The 19555-nt window shown below is 51.5% G+C and overlaps 1 protein-coding gene across 3 annotated transcripts in view; it reads left to right on the top strand.

Annotated features, from left to right (window-relative positions):
* Positions 1-19555, top strand: part of LOC142590511 (cytochrome P450 3A6-like) — a 168694-nt gene that overhangs the window by 103283 nt on the left and 45856 nt on the right. Inside the window, exon 1 of one of the 3 annotated variants that reach the window (XM_075702695.1) lies at positions 1426-1558. The exons of 1 other annotated variant lie outside the window; for it this stretch is intronic. In XM_075702695.1, the coding sequence (XP_075558810.1) occupies positions 1482-1558 (77 nt within the window). In that variant the 5' untranslated portion in view covers positions 1426-1481. Of the gene's footprint in view, positions 1-1425; positions 1559-19555 lie in introns of those variants that run through there. One more of the 3 variants, XM_075702693.1, reaches the window with a different exon arrangement.

Genomic DNA, 19555 nt, shown 5'->3' with positions numbered 1-19555 from the left:
GTAGGAGTGACCTTGAATTCGCGTGTAAGAGCGAAATCCCTGTCCCCACACTCCTATATCAATGAGCCCTGCATTTATATTACGCTAGACAAAACTTCACCACTCCTGTGCCGCTGAGTGTTAATGCTGCTTCGATCGCTCGGATCACATACACAATTGAAATATCCCATTAAAACAATCAAGCGATCACAGTCCATTAAACTGGACACAGTATCAATTTAGCGAATTCGTTTTGCAGCGTCATTAAATGCATAGACATTGACTATTCTCCATGGCACACCCTGCAATACAAAATCAGAACATATATATCGATCTTCCATGTCTACTTGGTGACTAAATGCTGAACAAAGCAGGCTCTTCTTCAGAAACAGGAAACAGCCCGCGGATAAACCAACAGCGTGTGAAACGCAGAGATTATATTCAGACAGAAAAGGTCGCAAACCCTTTCTGTCTTGTCATCACTCTCAATCTACGTCTCCTGCACGGCGACGAAGTCGGTGCGCTTCCTAGACAAAATCCCGCGAAGCTGTGCCCGTTTCTGCAAAGACCTAAGACCTCGCAGATTCAGAGTTGCGAATAGAAGTTGCTGGGGCAGGGCCATGGGGGCTATCCACTATTTAGACTTAATGCTCTATGTGGTCGGTCATATATACAAGCTCTAGCTCTAGCTCTAGCTCTAGCTCTAGCTCTAGCGTCATAACTTCTATTCCTCGTTGTGCGCAGTGTACAAATACATAGTGTGCGAAATGTACTTGCGATATCGCGTACGCACAATGTTAGTAACTGGTTGCTTACGTGTTTTCTCACGTAAGGGCCTCTCGCAGATTGCGGTATTGTTTATCACTGCTGTGTTCACTCCATTAGACTAACACGTTTCAAGCAATCCTCGATATATTTCGACGGATGCTTCGTTTTTGTCTTCCGGGTTTGTCGTGCAATACAACGGACAACTGTGGCAAAAAAATAATCTGCATTAGACAGGTACTTTTCCACAGAAAATACGGATTGAGTTGTCATAAATACTGTTGTATTTATTTGTTTTTACCTTGAGGAAGCATTAGCGACCTACCGGTGGTGCAGAGCGCGTTCTAGGCTACACTATCTATATCTGGGGAAAAAGCAGTCAACCGACTCAGCTCGCAAATATCACCGATAACAACAGCAAGGACATTCCTTCCAACTAGATTTAGGATCTCGGCCGCTAACTGGTAGAGGGCGCGCACTGTTTTGCAGCTCGTCTACGCGCCGTAGCAATCGGACTTGATGACGCCGTGTGTCGAAGGTGCTTGCGATAACGTACAAGTACCAAGTCCTGGACCCATTGTTGGAATGTTTTCTCAGGTGAGGGCGCGTTGAAGACGATCGTCTTGTTTATCACTGCTATCTTCTAAGTTTGGTGAGGCGTGTCTAGCTACCACGCAGATGTGTGAACAGATGTTTCTTTCTGTCGTCGGGGCTCGTGGCAAGGCAGCGGCGTGGAGATGTGGGCCATTGTCTGCGCCCTGCTTGTCGCACTGGTCGTGTCCGTCTGTCACAGCCTCGGTCTCTGGTTGATCAGGTGAGGAATATGCCTTCGTCTTGTTGTCTCGTTACGCAGGTTTAAGCGTGGGATCTTTTAAAACCTCTTTTTACCGCATTTGCACGATTCTACCACCCCACCGATTGTAAGGCGCAGCTATATTAGAGCTAAAACATCCCCAAAAACAACTCGGTGCCGATTCTACCGCACACATGAAGTAACGAAGCCTGAGTAGACGCGTAGGGTGTAGAAACGACTTTATAGAACATGTAAATTCACACCGGGACACGCGCTATCACCTAGGATAGCACCTAGTCGCTATCCTAATCTAAGGAAAGCTTCTTTTCGGTGTCTATGAGCGCAGAACGTCATCTTCAATTGCATTGAAAACATAAGAAATGCCACACTTCTTCAAGGTTCGCGCAACCAGTGTCTGCGGGAGGCATTCGATGCACCATAAACCCACCTTGCGATGTCTTAACGCGTACGTTGCAATTGGTAATGCAGCGCACAGGTAATGCTTAGGTTGTGGGTTCGGTTTCCACCGGCGAAAAGTTATCTCTTCACCCACTTTCATTTCCCTTTTTCTTCGTTATTGTTTTTTGCATTCCAATTTTACCCACAGTTAATTTCCCCGATGCTTTCCTTGGCTTCATTGTCTGTTGGCTTTATGTGATCATGGTTAACATAGAATCGTGCCCCTCCGTTCCCCTTCTCGCGTCGTGATTTAGTATTTCATTAGGACGAAAGGTAGTGCGTTCGCTGGGCTCTTTTGTGGCTGTGAACGCTGTGGTTTATCAGCCGGTTTCCGGGACGCGGATGTCCGCTGCGCGAGCAGTGCAGAAGCGGTGGTGCGCAAACTTTCTTTTCTCGGCGCCACATGGCGAGCATGAAGCTTATGGTTATTCACCTCACAACGACGGGATATCTATGCCGATTTGGCGATGAAGACCGTTACCCCCATGATAGAGTGAACTACCCGGAGCCATAAAAGAAAACACCATCATAATTAGTAAAGCCGCGTTAAGCGTTTCACAGTTATCGTATAAACAAAATTTCTTGTGGTAAGTCTGACAGGTGGAACACAAAGGCACTGCAGTTATCCCGTACCTGTAGCAATATCGCACCGTGGGTTTTTTTTTTATAAAGCTGATTCTCAGTTCGGCATCAGAGTTGTCTTCTCAATGCCATTCAAGATTTGACGCCTATCTACATGACCCTTTCCGGCGCTGTGACCAACTGTACACATCACTAGAGTGCATCATATCCTCCTGAGACCCCGCTATGGCGATTTGTCTAATTTATTGAGCACTAGGTAATGAGACAATACTTTTACGACATCGCATTAATTCTCATGAAGCCCCGCTGTCCTATGCATTGGACACCTGCTGGTGTCATTTATGCCGCATTGACGAAAATACATCGTTCTTAGTCCCGCCAGAACAATTCCAAAAAGGCGGAATTGAGCGGCGCGACGTTTTATTGCACCTGTCGGAAAAGTAAGCAGTTTCTTCTACTTCTACCTATGCTCAGGGCATATCTTTGATTTTATATAATGATCATACAACAGCGAACACGCAGGATACGAATTTTAAACTTTTTCACGCGCTTACATTTATCTGCGCTTTCTCTGATTACACGTGTTCATTACGTTGTACACTGGACCTCAACTCGATTATTTTAACATCTATTTTACGTGGGCCTTGTTATGAACAGCAGACGAGTATTGTTGGTATTTAGCGGTTTGTGGACGAAATTGCGTCTCTTTTTTACAGCCAAGCTGTAGATAGCTAGCCGATTCGTCCGTCCATAAGTCACCTGTACGCCAAAAGCTCCTTCAGCGCAATTCCATGCGCATGCGGGAAAGAAAAAGAGAAAGAGACGCGCGCAATTGGCGGCACTAGTAGTGACGTCGTTGCTCTCCGTCACAGCCGAGCGCGCGCGCAGCAGTGTCTCTCCGATGTAGAAATAGGCAGGCCAGGCGCCATACGTACTCCTGAATAGTAGGCAGCTTTTGATCAGCAACACTCCGAGCAGAACCGGAAACGAGCTCGTCTACGCCGTGCAGCTGCTGCAGCTCGGGCAGAAGAACAGGCTCGTGCAGCCGAGCGCAAGCACAAACTGCGTACCGAGGATCCGGAAACCTACCAAGCCATCGTTTTATGAACCGCTGGGATTAACGCAGTGATTACCAAGGGGGCCAACATTTCAGCTTCGCCGGTTAACCATCTGTACGGAGTGCTTGGGCGGTGACTTTTCCTGTAGGAGACCGGCCTCGCGTGTCCGATGAGACAGCTGACGCAATTTTGCGAATTGCCGAAGGTATCACGTCGAGTTAATAAAACACTTTGGCGCACGTATCTTTACTTCAATATCTGCTGTACGTCATTGCATGTGCGCTGCGTGAAAAAAATAACGGGTAGAAGGGGTGTTCAATATATTGGACATCGCGCTGAGCTAGAACTGTCATGGATATTGAAAAACTATTTAACACTATTCGCCTTCGTAACCCTGCTGACTTATTCTGATAGATTAAGAAACATCTGCGCACACGAATGCATCCCTTGTCGCAGGAGAATAAAGAAAAACACTGATCTTATAGGGATATTTAAAATGTTTCACACAAATATTACCACTCTATTGAATGAACCTTTGGTGCACACTTGAATAACATGTTTAAAGTGCGTTAGTAAAACAAATTAGAAAGTCAGCGTGTGTGTCCTTACAGTCGGCGTTAGTGTGTCGTACTATAGCACGTTCACTTCTTTCATTGTTTTATGCCGCTAACAATGACACGTACACTTTAGTGAGGTTGTTCTCGTTTCCCTCACCTCTTCCCTGTCTCCCCGCGCAATGCGCGTTCCGCAAGTGGAGGGCCAGAAGGTCTAAAAAACGAGCTGTGCCTTTGGCGGCACATGCAACGAATCCACGTGAACGGCCCGCGACGCTCCAGTCAATCTGTTCTGCCATAGCAAGGGCAGCGTTCAGGCTTCCACTGCTGGCACGGGCGTTGCGCGCGCTCACATGCGCGGAGAAACGCACATGGTATTTTAAAGCGAAAGCTTGGCTGGCCGCGAACTTGCGATTTCGCCGTGGCCGGGCTCCGAGGAAGCGCATGATGTCAAACCGCGTTCCTCGTCGTTACGTTCGCCTCCGCTCGCTTCGCGAGCTGCGTCACATGTCTGATAACATGTCGGAGGATTGATAAAGACAGCTTGTGTGCGCCGCAACCACAGTTGAGGCGGCAGTACAGACGAAGACAATTCTGATTAGCAGGAGGATGCCTGGAATCGACATCGGAGCGAGTAGAAGAGGAAACGAATCGCCCAAGAAACAGACGAACAGCGCGCCGAACGACTGGCGCAACGCCGCAACATAGCTAGACAACCAGACTAACCTGGACTTGCAATCAAGATTAACCAAGGATAGCCATCCTATGCCTTAGCTTTCGCTACGTATATCCTGGCATAGCCGAGCTTAGCCACTGCCATTCTGTTTTTCTTCAGTCTTATCTCGAGCGTCATCGAAGTACGGCGCCTGCAACGCTGCGGGCGGTGCACCACCCATTTCAATGCGAGTTTTTTTTTCTTTTTTTTTTACAGCGAAGAAGGAAGAAGGAGGCACCGAGTAGTACGGTCGTGCCCACATCGGCTCCTGCTTTCTTCGATATTTTCGGTGAGAAAATCATCTCAATCTCGATGATTTCTGCACCAACGGATGCATAAGGAAAAGAGGAACCCACGGATACCAACTTTTCAACGGCGGGTGGCCTTTTTGTCGGTTTTTCGAGCTGCTTCTCTTCCGTGACACCGCGCTCCCCTCAGCCTGACGGCAAAGCCTAACCAGTGTTCGCCTGGCATGGTTAGTCCCGCCTCGTCATGACAAAAGGAGTGGTTGTTGTAATGGAAGGAGATTATCTTCCGCCGGAAGAATTCGGTGTGGAGCACGGCTGGCGCTCCGCCGCTGTCAAGAAAAACGCCCTGCGCGTCTCTCGTCGCGACAGCATCCGTGAAGCTGCACGCAACTAGGGGCACCGCGAGCTTCTCAATGGCAGCAGGAAGCCCATTAGCCTAAAGCACAAGATAATCAAGTCGTCGCGAACGCCTCAGCTCCCGAAAGAACACTGGAAGATTATCGCCCGGGTGGTCCGGATGTTCAGAAAACGGACTCCGCTCGTCTTGGTCGGGCCATCGCCGCCGCGGCGGGACTTACGTCCGAGCAAGCTAGCCACGACATCGTCTGCCCCAACACAACACAAAATATTATCGTTCTCAGCACCGCGTCTCGCGATTATGCAGATGCTTATCTAAAAATGAATTGCATCATCCTGAGCATCAAACAGTACCAACTCAGTACTTACGAAGCCGCGCGGCACGCCACGTGCAAGGGCGTCATACGTCAAATTGATGTGTCGGAGAGCCACGCCGACCTGGACAGAAGCATTCTCAACGAGAGAGATCCCTTAGCCCTTAGCCCTGGGAGCCAAGCGAACCAAGAATAGCGAAACGGTAGTCATCGTTTTCGGCGGCTACAAGGTCCGCAACTTCGCTTTCTACGGCTCGGCGCTAGTCAAGTGTTCCTTGTACCTCAGGCAGCATGACTGCTGCTATGCCTGCGGTAGACTAGGCCACAGAGCCCACGTCTGCCCAACGCCGGAGGACAAGCTATGCAGGAAATGTGGGGCCAACAACCCCGACGACAACCACACCTGCTCGCCTACTTACAGCCTCTACGCGGGCCCGCACGCCACAGCGGACAAGATTTGCAAGCAAAGATTCCAACTCCCGTACATCGTTCGACGGAGGAGAAGGGAAAGAAATGCGGAATCCAGGAATCGAGACCCGTCACCAGCACAGGCAAGCGCCGACAGCGAACCGGCTAAACCTTCGAGCAGGCGCTCCCGCTCGAGAATCAGCTCGAGGTCCAGGAGGTGTTCCCGGTCCAGGTCCAGGAGCCGTTCCAGGTCCCGGGCTCGCTCCAGATCGGGAAGCCACTCCCAGGGCCCACAGAACAGGGTCCGGTTCGAGGAGCCAGCCGGTCCTGTGAAACAAGGCGCCACCTGGGCAGGCCGGGTGCGGAGTGGAGGGAGAACTGGCGAAAAGGTAACGGGGGGTCCGGCGCCAGAGCATGGTTCGTCTGAAATAGCTCAGCTTAAGAAAGAAAATGCCGCGATGCGCAGCATAATCGAGTTAATGCGAGCCGAAATAGCAGAGCTCAGAATGGCTAATCAACCTCACCACGTTCCAGTTCCTAGTTCAGCCCCCTCAGGGACCCCCTCGGCGACCCCCTCTCCCCAACCTCCTCGGGGACCTCACGCCGTTCCACTCCCTTGTTCATCCCCCTCGGGGACCCCCTCTACCCAAACCGCAGACGTTCCCATGGTCGCGGAAGCGAGCCACTCGGGCAACCCAGCCAAAAGAAAGGCCGTGCCCAGCATGCCCGAAAATGTACAGGCTAAAGCGAAGTCCGAAGTAAGAGAAATGTTGAATTCCATCTGCTTCGAGACCAAGATCAACGAACGACTATCTGCAGCGGATCAGTGACTCTTGGTCATGGATCATAAGTTAGAGGCACAAAATGTCAAAATTCAATGCTTAGGAAACATAATGCCAGAGATAGAGTCCAAGGTGCAGGAAATGGACATCAGGACATCGACCCACGTACGCCCCGTTTACATCCCCTACGCGCCGCTGCCACTGCATATTCCCGGACCGATTAATAGAACCATCTCCCTCGAGACCCTAGTAGCAACGCCGGAAGGCGCTCTGTACAGCAAGGATGGGGTCACACACCCACACCCAATTTAGGATTAGTCAGTGGAACTGCAGGGGACTCCACCATAAAAGATGCACCCTGCAGCAGTTTGTTCGTACTCACAAAGAAAATCCACATGTTATATTATTGCAAGAAACGATGACTGATCAGGTTTCACTCCAGGGATACAAAGCTCTTGCTCTCCGTTGGGACGGCAGAGGAATCTGCACATTAGTCATCAGCAAGTTGATTTCGTCGCAGACGATCTAGGGCTCCGGCCTAGCAAGACGGAGACCTCCCTAGTAGAAGTCATCCCAAGTCAATCCAACATCTCCAGCATTTTTATACTTAACGTATATAGCAGCCCGAGCGATCACAGACAACGTTTCAAAACCATCATCACTAGGGCAACGAAACTCGCCGGGAACTCTCCACTGGTTGTGGCCGGCGATTTCAACGTCCCCTTTCACGCGTGAAACTACACGCACGACACGGTCAAGGGCAGAAGCTTGTGGTAGGAGGCGGGAGATGCGGGGCTCTCTCTATTGACGGACCCAGCCTTTCCCACCAGACGCGGCACCTCCTCGACCAGGGACTCTGTCCCTGATCTCGCATTTGTTAAAAACGCTGGCTCAGCTGTGTGGTCGAATCTGCTCATAGACCTCGGTAGCGATCACTACATCACGGTCACCGGCTTACAAGTGGAGCAGAAAATAAAGAAAGCTTTCTCGGTCCCTGACTGAGACTAATTCCGTGAGGTTCGCCAGGCCCGCGCCGCCCGTGGAGAAAAGCCGGAGCGTCTCGTCCAGTGGTGCGCACTAAGTCTTCAAGATGTCTGCTCCACCACCAAAATCATAGAGACGGATCTACAGACAGAAAAAATAGATAGCAGGCTAGCACACCTTCTCGAGGCTAAGCAATCACTTCTCGAGAGGTGGGAAAGCCAACGCTTGAATCGCAAGCTCAGAAAAAAAGATAGCTGAGATCAACAAGCAGATCGACGAGCAATGCCAAGCCCTGTCTAGGCAGCAATGTGAGGAAATTTGCAATTCAATCGACGGGCAGATGCGCACGGGAGGCAAGTGGAATCTTCTCAAACACTTGTTCGACGACTCCGGCACCAAGTCAAACCAGAGAAGTGTGCTCGCTAAAGCGCTCCACGAAGCCAAGCAGTCATCTTCGGAAAAGGACGTGCTGGAGATGTTGGCTAGGAAGTATCTGCCGCTCAAAGCTGTGGCCGATGAGGCGGCATACCCAGTATACAAAGGGAAGCCGAACTCCGCGCTGGACGAGCCTTTCAATATCAGTGAAATCCGCCGCACCCTACACGACTTCAATGTCAATGGTAGGTCAGCACCCGGCCCGGGTCACATTAACATCAGGGCTCTCAGAAACCTAGAGGACGCATCGATCGAGTTTCTCACAGATGAGATAAATCGGATTTCGGAGGAGGGAATTGTACCGGAAGAATGGAAGTTGGTGAAAGACAAACTAATCGCAAAGCCCGCTAAACCGCCGAGCTTGGACAACCTCAGCCCCATCTCACTGACGTCATGTGTAGGGAAGGTGGCCGAGCGCGCCGATAATAACAGAATTACCGAGTATATCGAGACCAACCACCTTTTTCCTCAAAACATGATGGGTTTCAGGCCAGGCCTCTTCACCCAGGACGCCACGAAGCTTATCAAGATCCATACTCTGGAACGCTGCACTCGGGACACGAGAGCCATCCTTGGTTTGGACTTGGAGAAGGCCTTTGATAACATCCGTCACGAGTTCGTTCTCGAAGCCATCTCCAAACTCGACCTGGGCTCGTCCTTCCATGCCTTCGTCAGGTCTTTCTTGAGCAAACGATGTGTCATCCTCAAGGCTGGAGATTTGGAATCGGAGAAGATGGAGCTGAGCAGAAGAGGCACCCCGCAGGGGTCTGTCATTTCACAGCTCCTCTTCAACATCGCAATTGTCGACCTCTCAAGATACCTAGGCAAGGTCCAGGGCATCGGTCACACGATCTACGCGGTGTTAGGGTTGGCGTCTGACACCACGTGGCGACAGGTCATTCACCCGACCTCCCCTGAACCAGAGCCCACGTGCACCGGAGGAGTCATTCACCCGACCTTCTCTGAACAAGAGCCCACGTGCACCGGAGGGGTCATTCACCCGACCTTGCCTGCACCGGAGCCCACGTGCACCGGAGGGGTCATTCACCCGACCTTCTCTGAACAAGAGCCCACGTGCACCGGAGGGGTCATTCACCCGACCTTCTCCCTGGATTCGTCGATGAGAGGATCGACCTCTCCTGCCCGTGCTTGGTATTGCAGCAGGAGGGGCCCTCTCTCCGTGCCTGTCACGTGTCATCGATGGACGCAAGATCCCGCCCACACTTGTAGAGAGCTATTTAAGGTGCTCCGAAATGTACTTTGATATACTTCTTACTTGAGACTTCATACTTCATGCTTTTCTTATTTTCTTTCAACTACCTTTGAATAAACCGTGCAAGTTTCGCACTAGCAAATCGTCTCGCCCCTGCTTGGTCGCCATGATCTACCGGATGCCTGCAGCCCGCCGACAACGACACGCTACCCAATAAGTAATGTCGGTCGAGCTTCGTTAGGCAGGCGCCGCTACTTCTCGGCAGCAGTACGGTACGCTACCCTGGAGTACGCAACAGCGGGCGACATCACTGTCTCGTGCGCGGGTGGCAGTGACGGACAAGTCGGAGCCGCTCCCCAGGAAGCTGTTGACACTACAGAGCGCTCTCTTACTGACACGGGACTCCGGTGCTCCCCGAAGAAAACGGAGCTCTTTCTCTACAGCCCAACTAGAAAGAGCCGCAAGACACAGAACTGGAAACCCCCCACTGAAATTGACATTAATCTCTACACGAAGTGCGGAGATCCCATTCCCAAAGTCGCGTCCATTCGAATCTTGGGAATGACACTCGAAGGGGCGGGCACGAATAGCATCACCACTCACAAACTAGCAAAGAAGACAGATAGCGTCATCGGTCTAATCAGGCAGGTAGCTAACAGAAGGAGAGGCCTGAGCGAAGAGAATCTGATAAGGCTAGGCCACGCTTTCTTGTTATGCCATTTCACGTACGTAGCGGCCATGCACGTCTGGAAGAGGGCCGAGCGAGACAAGCTAAATGCCATGATAAGGAGGGGGATCAAGAGCGCGCTCAGACTACCAAACTACACAGGCACCGACCGACTCCTGCAGTTGGGTATTCATATTACCCTGGAAGAAATTGCAGAAGCACAAGAAAGGGCAGAGATTCTCAGGCTCTCCGGCACCAGAGCGGGCAGACGACTCCTAACTGAGATGGGCGTCCCCCCGGCCACTGTCGAAGACGCCTACCAGGGCCTTCCGAAACAGCAGAAAGATATCATCATATCGCCCGCCCCACGCTATATGCATCCCCAGCGCAACGTACAAAAGAAGGAAGGCCAGAGCGGTGGCGCTCCTACGCCGCGCGACAGAACTCACTGGCGGCGGCTGCTTCGTTGACGCGGCCCAGTATGGCAACAGCAACACGGTAGTGTCAATCAACCTCAGGGGTTCGACCGTTAACGCCGCTTCGGTGCGAAGCACGTCATCGCGTGCGGCCGAGCAAGTGGCCATTGCCTTGGCCCTCCTGGACGACGAACATGCCAATATCTTTGGCGACTCCAGGGCAGCCATCCGCGCCTTCAGCGGTGGCACCGTGTGTAAGGAAGCCTGTTGCATCCTCGACGGCAAAAGCATCACCACCCACACTCTCACTTGGTTCCCCGCTCACATGGGATCAATCATGGGAGGCCCCACAAACCTCAACGAGCTGGCCCACTCCAAGGCGCGAGCTCTCGCTTTCCGCGACCATGGAGAACTGCAACGCCGGCCCACAGTGGCGGAGAACAGAGATCAACCGACCACATACAATGAAATTGCGCAGCATTTTTATCTCGGCAGGAGGGACTTTCCCCTTCCACACAAGAAGTTAAATAGAGCACAGGCATTGACGCTCAGATTATTGCAAACAGGCTCATATCCCAGCGCGGCTTTATTCCACATGTAAAAGGGGGTTTATTCGGCTCGTAGAGCAGCAGCGACAAACTCAGCGCCAGCAGGTAGGGCGCAGCCAGAGAACGAACTGGGTACGTGCCACGCGATGGCAACGGGGCTTTTCAGCCTGCCGATCTTCTTCGTCACAATCACCCCCGGAATTGAAGAGTAGCCATCCTGGCGACCTAGGAAGAGGTGGGCGGATTGTAATACTGCTTCAGCCGGTCAATGTGCCCAGTCTCTCGCTCCCGACGACGCAGATCGGAAGATGGCGATACGGGTTCGACCACGTAGTTCACTGGTGATGTTTGTGCAACTACGCGGTAGGGCCCGTGGTACTTCGGGAGGAGCTTGGACGAAAGGGCAGGAGCAGCAACAGGCGGGACCCAAAGCCACACAAGTGAGTCGACGGGAAAGGGGTGAGGGGGAGGATTGAGGTCAAGGCGTTCTTTTTGGCGGCACTGTTGAGCAGACGTCAAAGAACGGGCCAGTTGTTGGCATTTCTCGGCGTGCTGAGTAACCGCAGAAACAGGTGAGCATTCAGCAGGGTCCGGCCGGTATGGGAGAACCGTATCAATGGTGCTGGAGGGATGGCGGCCGTGAAGCAGACAGAATGGTGAGAATCCGGTAGTGGCTTGAGAGGCAGTGTTATATGCGTAAGTGACGAACGGAAGTACAAGGTCCCAGTTGGAGTGGTCAGATGCAACATACATTGATAGCATGTCATCAAGAGTTCTGTTGAATCGTTCTGTTAAGCCATTGGTCTGTGGATGATAAGCAGTAGTAGAGCGGTGAATAATTTGGCATTCAGATAGGAGTGACTGCAGGACATCCGAGAGGAATACAGGGCCCCGATCGCTCAACAGTTCACGAGGTGCGCCATGGCGGAGAACGAAGTTGTTTAGAATGAACGAGGCGATGTCTTTTGCTGATGCGGCAGACAAGGCGGCGGTGTCAGCATACCGTGTCAAATGATCTACGGCGACAACAATCCATCGGTTGCCAGCACCAGTAGATGGAAGAGGCCCGTATATATCAATGCCGACATGGTCAAATGGCTGAGCTGGGCAGGGAAGTGGTTGGAGAGGTGCGGTGGAGAGATGCGGGACGTATTTGCGTCACTGGCAGGCAATGCAGGAGCGTACATATTTGTGGACGAAGGTGTACATCCCTCGCCAATAATATTGTAGGCGAAGCCGTGTGTAAGTTTTTGACACTCCGCCGTCACCACACTGCGGGTCAGAATGAAAAGCGGAGCAGAATTCTTGTCGTAGGTGGCGAGGCACTACTAAGAGCCATTTGCGGCCGTCGTTGTGGTAGTTGCAACTGTATAAAAGTCCGTCCCGGATTGTGAAATGCTGCGCCTCTCGGCGTAACGCTCGAGGTGCCGAAGTTGCCGGAGCATTTGACACAAAGTCGAATATCATGACAATCCATGGGTATTTTCGTTGCTCCGATGCCATGTCCAGGATGTCAAGTGGTGAGATGTCATGTCTGTAGGTAGAAGTGCTGCTGTCTGAAATAACTGGAGAGCGCGAGAGGCCATAGGCGTCAGCGTGTTTGCGTCCAGAGCGATAGACGACACGGATATCATATTCCTAGATTCGGAGGGCCCACCGAGCGAGGCGGCCCGACGGGTCTTTTTAGGTTGGACAACCAGCAAAGAGCGTGATGATCCGTCACCACGTCAAAGCGTCGACCGTAGAGATATGGACGAAATTTTTGAAGAGCCCATACAATACCCAGGCACTTTTTTTCTGTTACTGAGTAATTCGCCTCAGGTTTCGTGAGGGCACGACTGGCATAGGCGACTACGTATTCGGAATTAGTGTTCTTGCGTTGTGCGAGCACGGCACCAAGGCCGACACCACTGGCGTCAGTGTGAAGTTCTGTAAGTGTGCTTGGATCAAAATGGCGCAAGATTGGCGGAGACGTGAGTAGGTGACGAAAAGTCGTAAAGGCATCATCAGAGGCTCGCGACCAAGCAGAAAGTTTATTGTCGCCTTGGAGAAGTTGGTTTAGTGGTGCGATCACAGTAGCGAAATTGCGAATGAAACGTCGAAAATAAGAGCATAGGCCAATGAAGCTTCGCAGTGCTTTCAAGTTAGTGGGCTTCGGAAATTCGGATACGGCGCGAAGTTTAGCAGGATCAGGAAGAATGCCTTCTTTGGAGACAACGTGGCCTAATGTAGTCAGTTTTCGAGCTGCAAAGGGGCACTTTTTTAAGTTAAGCTGGAGACCAGCATTCCGGAGACAGGTCAAAACTTGATGTAAATGCCGAAGATGGGTCGGAAAATTAGGAGAAAAGACGACAACGTCGTCGAGGTAGCAGAGGCAAGTATGCCACTTCAGGCCGCGTAGGATTCCGTCCATCATGCGTTCGAAGGTGGCGGGTGCATTGCACAGACCGAACGGCATTACAGTGAATTCATACAAGCCGTCTGGTGTTACAAACGCAGTTTTCGAACTGCACGTGCTGTCACATGCGATAACTTTTGGGTGTCCTTTAGCTGATGGGGTAGAACGATCTGGAAGTACAATCCTCCTCGACACTTGCCACAATCATGCCCTCGTAGTGGCGGCAGGAGAGGGATTTGCAACGGCAGAGGAAAATGGCAGTCGCCTGCCACACCGGCGCTTGTAGTTTAGTGCTGCCCACATTGCCGTACTTCATAGTACTCTTTATGTTTGCGGTGGATTATTCCCGGCGTGAAAGCTGTCAAGCCTGATGGTTCTTCTGTAGCAAATACTACGCCCTCGCAAAGGGACACTGTTGCAACTCGAGCACGTAAGATTGAAGCTTCAGACTAGATATGTCTTGTAGCATTATCCACAATAGACAAACCTCAGTTTCTGTCACTGCTATAATGTAGAGAGAGGTAAAAAATTGTCGGACACTTCTCATATGTGTGGATATCCTTCAATTCTCTATGTCTCAACGTTCCTTGCTTAATGCACACTAAGGTGACATTTGTAAAACAAACAGCTTTCTTCGGCTCTCCACCTATTTGCTGGTTGGCGGTTAATTGCCACTCGTTGGTAGCCTGCGGCAGGCGGTTGAACTCTCACTGCCAGTGCAAAACGCAGGGTGCTCCCCCACAACAGAGGGGCAATGCGTGGGCAGAGCGCCAACAATAAATACGTTAGTGTACAGAACATGCAATAGGAAGGTAGTTCTCTCAAACTTAATAACTGTAGGTATGGCATGTACGATGGTAAAATATTTTGTCAAACTTAATTACACATCGCCAGAGAGACAATAGGCGATAATGCGAAGTTACAACTTGGCTCCGCTAAACACGTTCCTATGTAAAATCATCTACAATTGAGCGTGTTAGCGAAAAGCCGGCCCGGTTGGCACATGCCGTCGTGCGAGGGCTTTTACAGCATTTTAAGAGAGAGAGAGAGAGAGAGAGAGAGAGAGAGAGAGAGAGAGAGAGAGAGAGAGAGGGGGGGGAAAATTGCGGTAGAGCACATGTCACGATGACTGTCGACGGTAATACGTTGGCTTTCAATCAATACAGCGACGCAACGTATTACCAGTGTGGAAACGGGTTATCTATGAGGCGTGTACTGCAGTCGGACTCCTCTTTCGCGTTTCCATAAAGACACTCAATGCCATCTAACGCTGCCTCCACGAATCCTGCGTGTGGCCTCCGAAAAGCACGGCTCACCGGTGCCTCCGAACGCTGAGAAACGCGTCATGTGGCAACCGACTTCTCTCTCGCGCTTCTTTCTGGTCGGGCTGTGCCATCTAGTGTCACTGCCAAGAAGTGCACGTGTGGCATCTGAGACCAGAAGTGTTGCAAGCTGGTGCCTGCGAACGGTCAGTATTGTTGCCTTGCTTTCCGCACACTCAGTGGCACATACTCATTGACCTAACTTAACTAGAGATTCTTTGAACAGAAGCGCATAGCCAGCACGTGCCCTGCACGGCTTGCAAATGCGTTGGCGTAAAAGGTGTTCATTGAAAATCGGCCCATACCCAATGCATCTCCTACATCCTTCAAATGCACCGGGTTCCTATACTTGAGAAGCCCTTGTGATGTAGGCTCGATTCTGTTGAGCATCGAAGAAAATAGGGGATATTTTTCGTAATTGTAAAGCGGCGAATTCTCAGTGGCGTGTGCCTAGTTGCCCAAGTTCACGTCAAATATGTTCGTTGAGGAGCGGCACTCGTCTACGGGTACATATATATCCATTCACCTATGTTCACCTCAAAGGAGTTCATTGAAGACCAGCACACACCGAGTAGCACATACCCAGCGATGCAAGTTGGCGACAAAGAGTTTCTTCGAACAGCGGTGTCAAGCGATGCTGCATCTACAGTAGCACATGTCGGCTGGAAAGCAGTTCGCTGAAGAGCGGCACCAATGTACACAATGACATATATTCAGTGACCCAAGCTATTCAGCTGGCTGGTTCTGAGCCCTACTCCCTCAGCACAGCATCCCGATGCGCTAACCGTTCGACCATCGACTACCCAGTGACCCAGGTAGACGGGAAAACGGTTAGATACATACATACAAACATAGATAGATAGATAGATAGATAGATAGATAGATAGATAGATAGATAGATAGATAGATAGATAGATAGATAGATAGATAGATAGATAGATAGATAGATAGATAGATAGATAGATAGATAGATAGATAGATAGATAGATAGATAGATAGATAGATAGATAGATAGATAGATAGATAGATAGATAGATAGATAGATAGATAGATAGATAGATAGATAGATAGCCCCCAGAAAGTATCTGAAGTGCCCTGTGAATGCTAACGCATTGATTCTCCTACCCCAACCGACACAGCAGTGTTGCGTCACGCCGTCGAAGGGTTCTTGGTAATTGCAATTTTAGTGATGGATCAAGACTGTATAATCGACCTTGGAGTTCTACAGGTTATTAAATAGACTCAAAGTGACGGTAACCGCGAGATTTCGAAGCGCTCCTGCAGCGTCTACTCCCTATAAAGGTATTCAGAGTGTCGGTGCTCCAGCATGGGCACGACAGAGAGCGTCATTGGTGAGGTTATTACCAATGATGTGATATGATCATGTCAGCTACTCAAAGATAATATTAATGTCCTCGTTCAAAAACTCTGTGCAAATTTCCTTGATTAGGGACACCAGTTGGTCGTAATTTTCACGTCGTAGACTTCGCACGGTTTGGAGGGGTGCTTTCAAGCCACATAGTATTGCCCAAGAGACGCAGGGGGCTCGCAGGGGCTAGCAGTAGAAGTGATGAGCATGACAACTGGGCCGGGCCTTGTGGTGCAAGCCGGGGAGTCATGTGTTTGGTATGTAACTCCCACCTAGGCCACTGCACTCAGACGCTAAAACTCCGCGCTCTTGGTCGGCACTTCGAAAGATGACGAAAATAAAGTTGAGCTGCGCGTACTCGCGGCGCTAGCACGGCACGCGCTAGTCCGTTATAAGAGCCTGCTACGCTGCTTCTCTTATCTGGCGCCCCGCTGCAACCCTTTGGTTCACGACACTGGTGACTCCGGACTACGAGATTACCACCCCCGGCAACCTACTGTCATCAGCAAACCTTCCGCCTAATCCCACCTCGCGCCCACAGAACGCCCCAGCTCTACAGCCTCGCCTGCCCACCTTCTGGCTCGAAAACCCACAGGTTTGGTCCACCCAGGCCGAAGGCTCCTTCTGTCTGCACCACACCACCTAGGAGACTTCTACGTATCACCCTTTACTGGCCAACCTGTCTCCTGACGTTGCTCACGATGCGTGACGTCATCGCCACACCTTGGCGCTATGCCCCGTACCAGCAACTGAAGGATTTTGGACTACATCACGGCGTCTGAGAGCACACGTCTCCCTCCAGCACCTGGGCACCTCCGTGGAGCTTTGAGATCGCCGCCCTTCCAAGCTGCTCAACAGCAGGCGACGGATCCTGTTAGCTAACGGCGTGTTGTTAGGAGCTCTTCCTGTAACGCTTGCCGCAGTCCACCCGCATTGAGTTGGTAGCTGCCGGAGACTTCACCCTCGACCGCCTCGCCCAGCTCGCTGATCGAATTCACGACGCGTCTTCTACTTCTGTCACCGCCCACTTTTCAACACCTGAGTCCTCTATCATGGCCCGCTTAGAGTACCGGTTTAGCCATTTTGCTGTCTCCATCGACGCCCTCCGGACGCCCTCTCATGACCAGCGCGGCTCCTCCTTACGTCCCAGCTGTCGTCCCTCGTCCCCGAGCAGTCCCTGCTCGCACAGCCCTCGAAGCTCGCGTATTTGCTGGTATCATCGTACTTCTCAGCAGTGCCCGTCAGTGCAAGTCCCCATGCCATTGGTCGGGAAATGCACTGCGCGATCACTAACGGCAGCATGTGACCTCGCCTTAAAAACCACCTGCCTTTTCATCGCCATGGTGTGCATTTCTGACCCGCGCATCCTCCTCAACACGGGCATCTAGGTCAGCGTACTGCCGTCTTGCAAGCGTGACCGCGCTTCTAAGTCACCTGTCCCTACGCTCTGCGTGACGAACTCTACCTCTATCGCTACGTATGGTCTATGGTCCCTCACTCTCGACCTTAGCCTGAGGCGCACGTTCTGGTGAGCCTTAATCGTAGCCGACATCAATCAGCCTATTCTCGGCTGTGACTTCCTGATCAATTTTGACCTCGACGTCAGCATGCGCCGCCATCGCCTGATTGAGAACAAGCTATCTCTATGCTATCGTTTCCACGGGAATCCGCGCGCTGATACCACCATGCCCGTGTGCTCGAATCCTCAGATAGTTTGCTGTGGTGACGGGCCCTGCAATTCAAAGTAGCCACTCAAGTACGGCGTAACCCGGCACATTTTCACGCGAGGTCGACCCGGCGCCGCCTGTTTGGTGAGCGTTTGGCCATTGCTAATTCGAATTGAAATTCGAATTGAAATTTGAGCACATGCTCCAGATGGCTATTATTCGCCCTTCATCCAGCATTTGGGCCTCTCCACTCCATCTGGCGCCCAAGAAAGAACCGGGCGACTGGCATCCGTGCGGCGACTAGCGGGCGCTCAACGCTCACATGGCCCACGATAGCCAGCCCTTCCACACATTCTAGATTTCACGGGCCACTTGGAAGGATGCAAACACTTTTAGTAAAGCGGACCTTCTCAACACCTGTCATCAAGTCGCCATTGAGCTTGCCGATATCCCGAAGACGGCCCTTAATGCACCCTTAAGCCTGTTTGAGCACGTGCGCATCTTTCTGGGTCTACACGATGCAGCTCAAACGTTATAAATATGCATTTCTCAGATAATGCGCGGCCTCCCGACTGCATTCCCCTACTTTGACGACATCCTAGTCGCAAGTCCCAATCCACTAGATCATGAGCGTCACCTGCGGGAGCTGTTTCAACGCCTTAACACTTTGCCTTGGTTGTCAACCCCAAGAAATGCGTGTCTGGGCCTTCCGAGCTCGAGTTCCTGGGTCACCACATCTCGGCGTTAAGAATTCGTCGGTTGCCCTCGCATGTCCAGGCCGTGCTATACTTCACAGCACTCATTACCCTATGCTTCTCGCCCATTCACTGACCTTCGCACGACCAAGGGCTCCTCACCCGCGATTGCCTGTTCTCCTGAAGCTCAAGATGCTTTTAGGGCTGCGAAAGGAGGCGTTGTCGATTCAGCACTTCTAATCCCCCCGAGAACTAGCGTGCCTACTCGCATCATGGTGCATGGTTTCAGCGTGTCCATCGGCCCTGTTCTCCAGCAGCAATTAAGTTTACTACAAGTGGTGTCCTCTGGGCTTCTCACGGAAGCTCCAATCGGCCGAGACTCGCTACAGCGCTTTTGGACGCGAGCTGATCGCCATCTTCTTCACGATCCAGCACTTCTGGCACTTATTGAAGGGTCAGCCATTTTATTTGCTAAGGGATCATAAGCCTCTGCTGTATTTCTTCCGCACAAAATCTTCCAAGTACGTCGCGTGTGAACATCGTCAAGTGGCCTATATGTAAGAGTTCGCTACAGGTATCCGGCACATCAAAGGCACCGAAAACGAGGCAGCTGATTACACTCCTGCATCACCTCCCTGAGCGCTTCTACATCAACTGTGGACTGGGGACGTCTAGCCCGGGCGCACATGGAAGACCCTGCGATGCAAGTGCTGCGTGACCATCCTAATTTTCTCTGTCTATAACTCATTCCTCACCCGTTTGTGCCTAGCTTGCTACGTGTGACATGCCAACAGCTGCACCACGCCCCGTCATTCCGGTTGCCTTTC

This window comes from Dermacentor variabilis, chromosome 8, assembly GCF_050947875.1.
Source record: "Dermacentor variabilis isolate Ectoservices chromosome 8, ASM5094787v1, whole genome shotgun sequence".
Taxonomy (NCBI): Eukaryota; Metazoa; Arthropoda; class Arachnida; order Ixodida; family Ixodidae; genus Dermacentor; species Dermacentor variabilis.
This window is presented reverse-complemented; position numbering and strand designations above follow the sequence as displayed.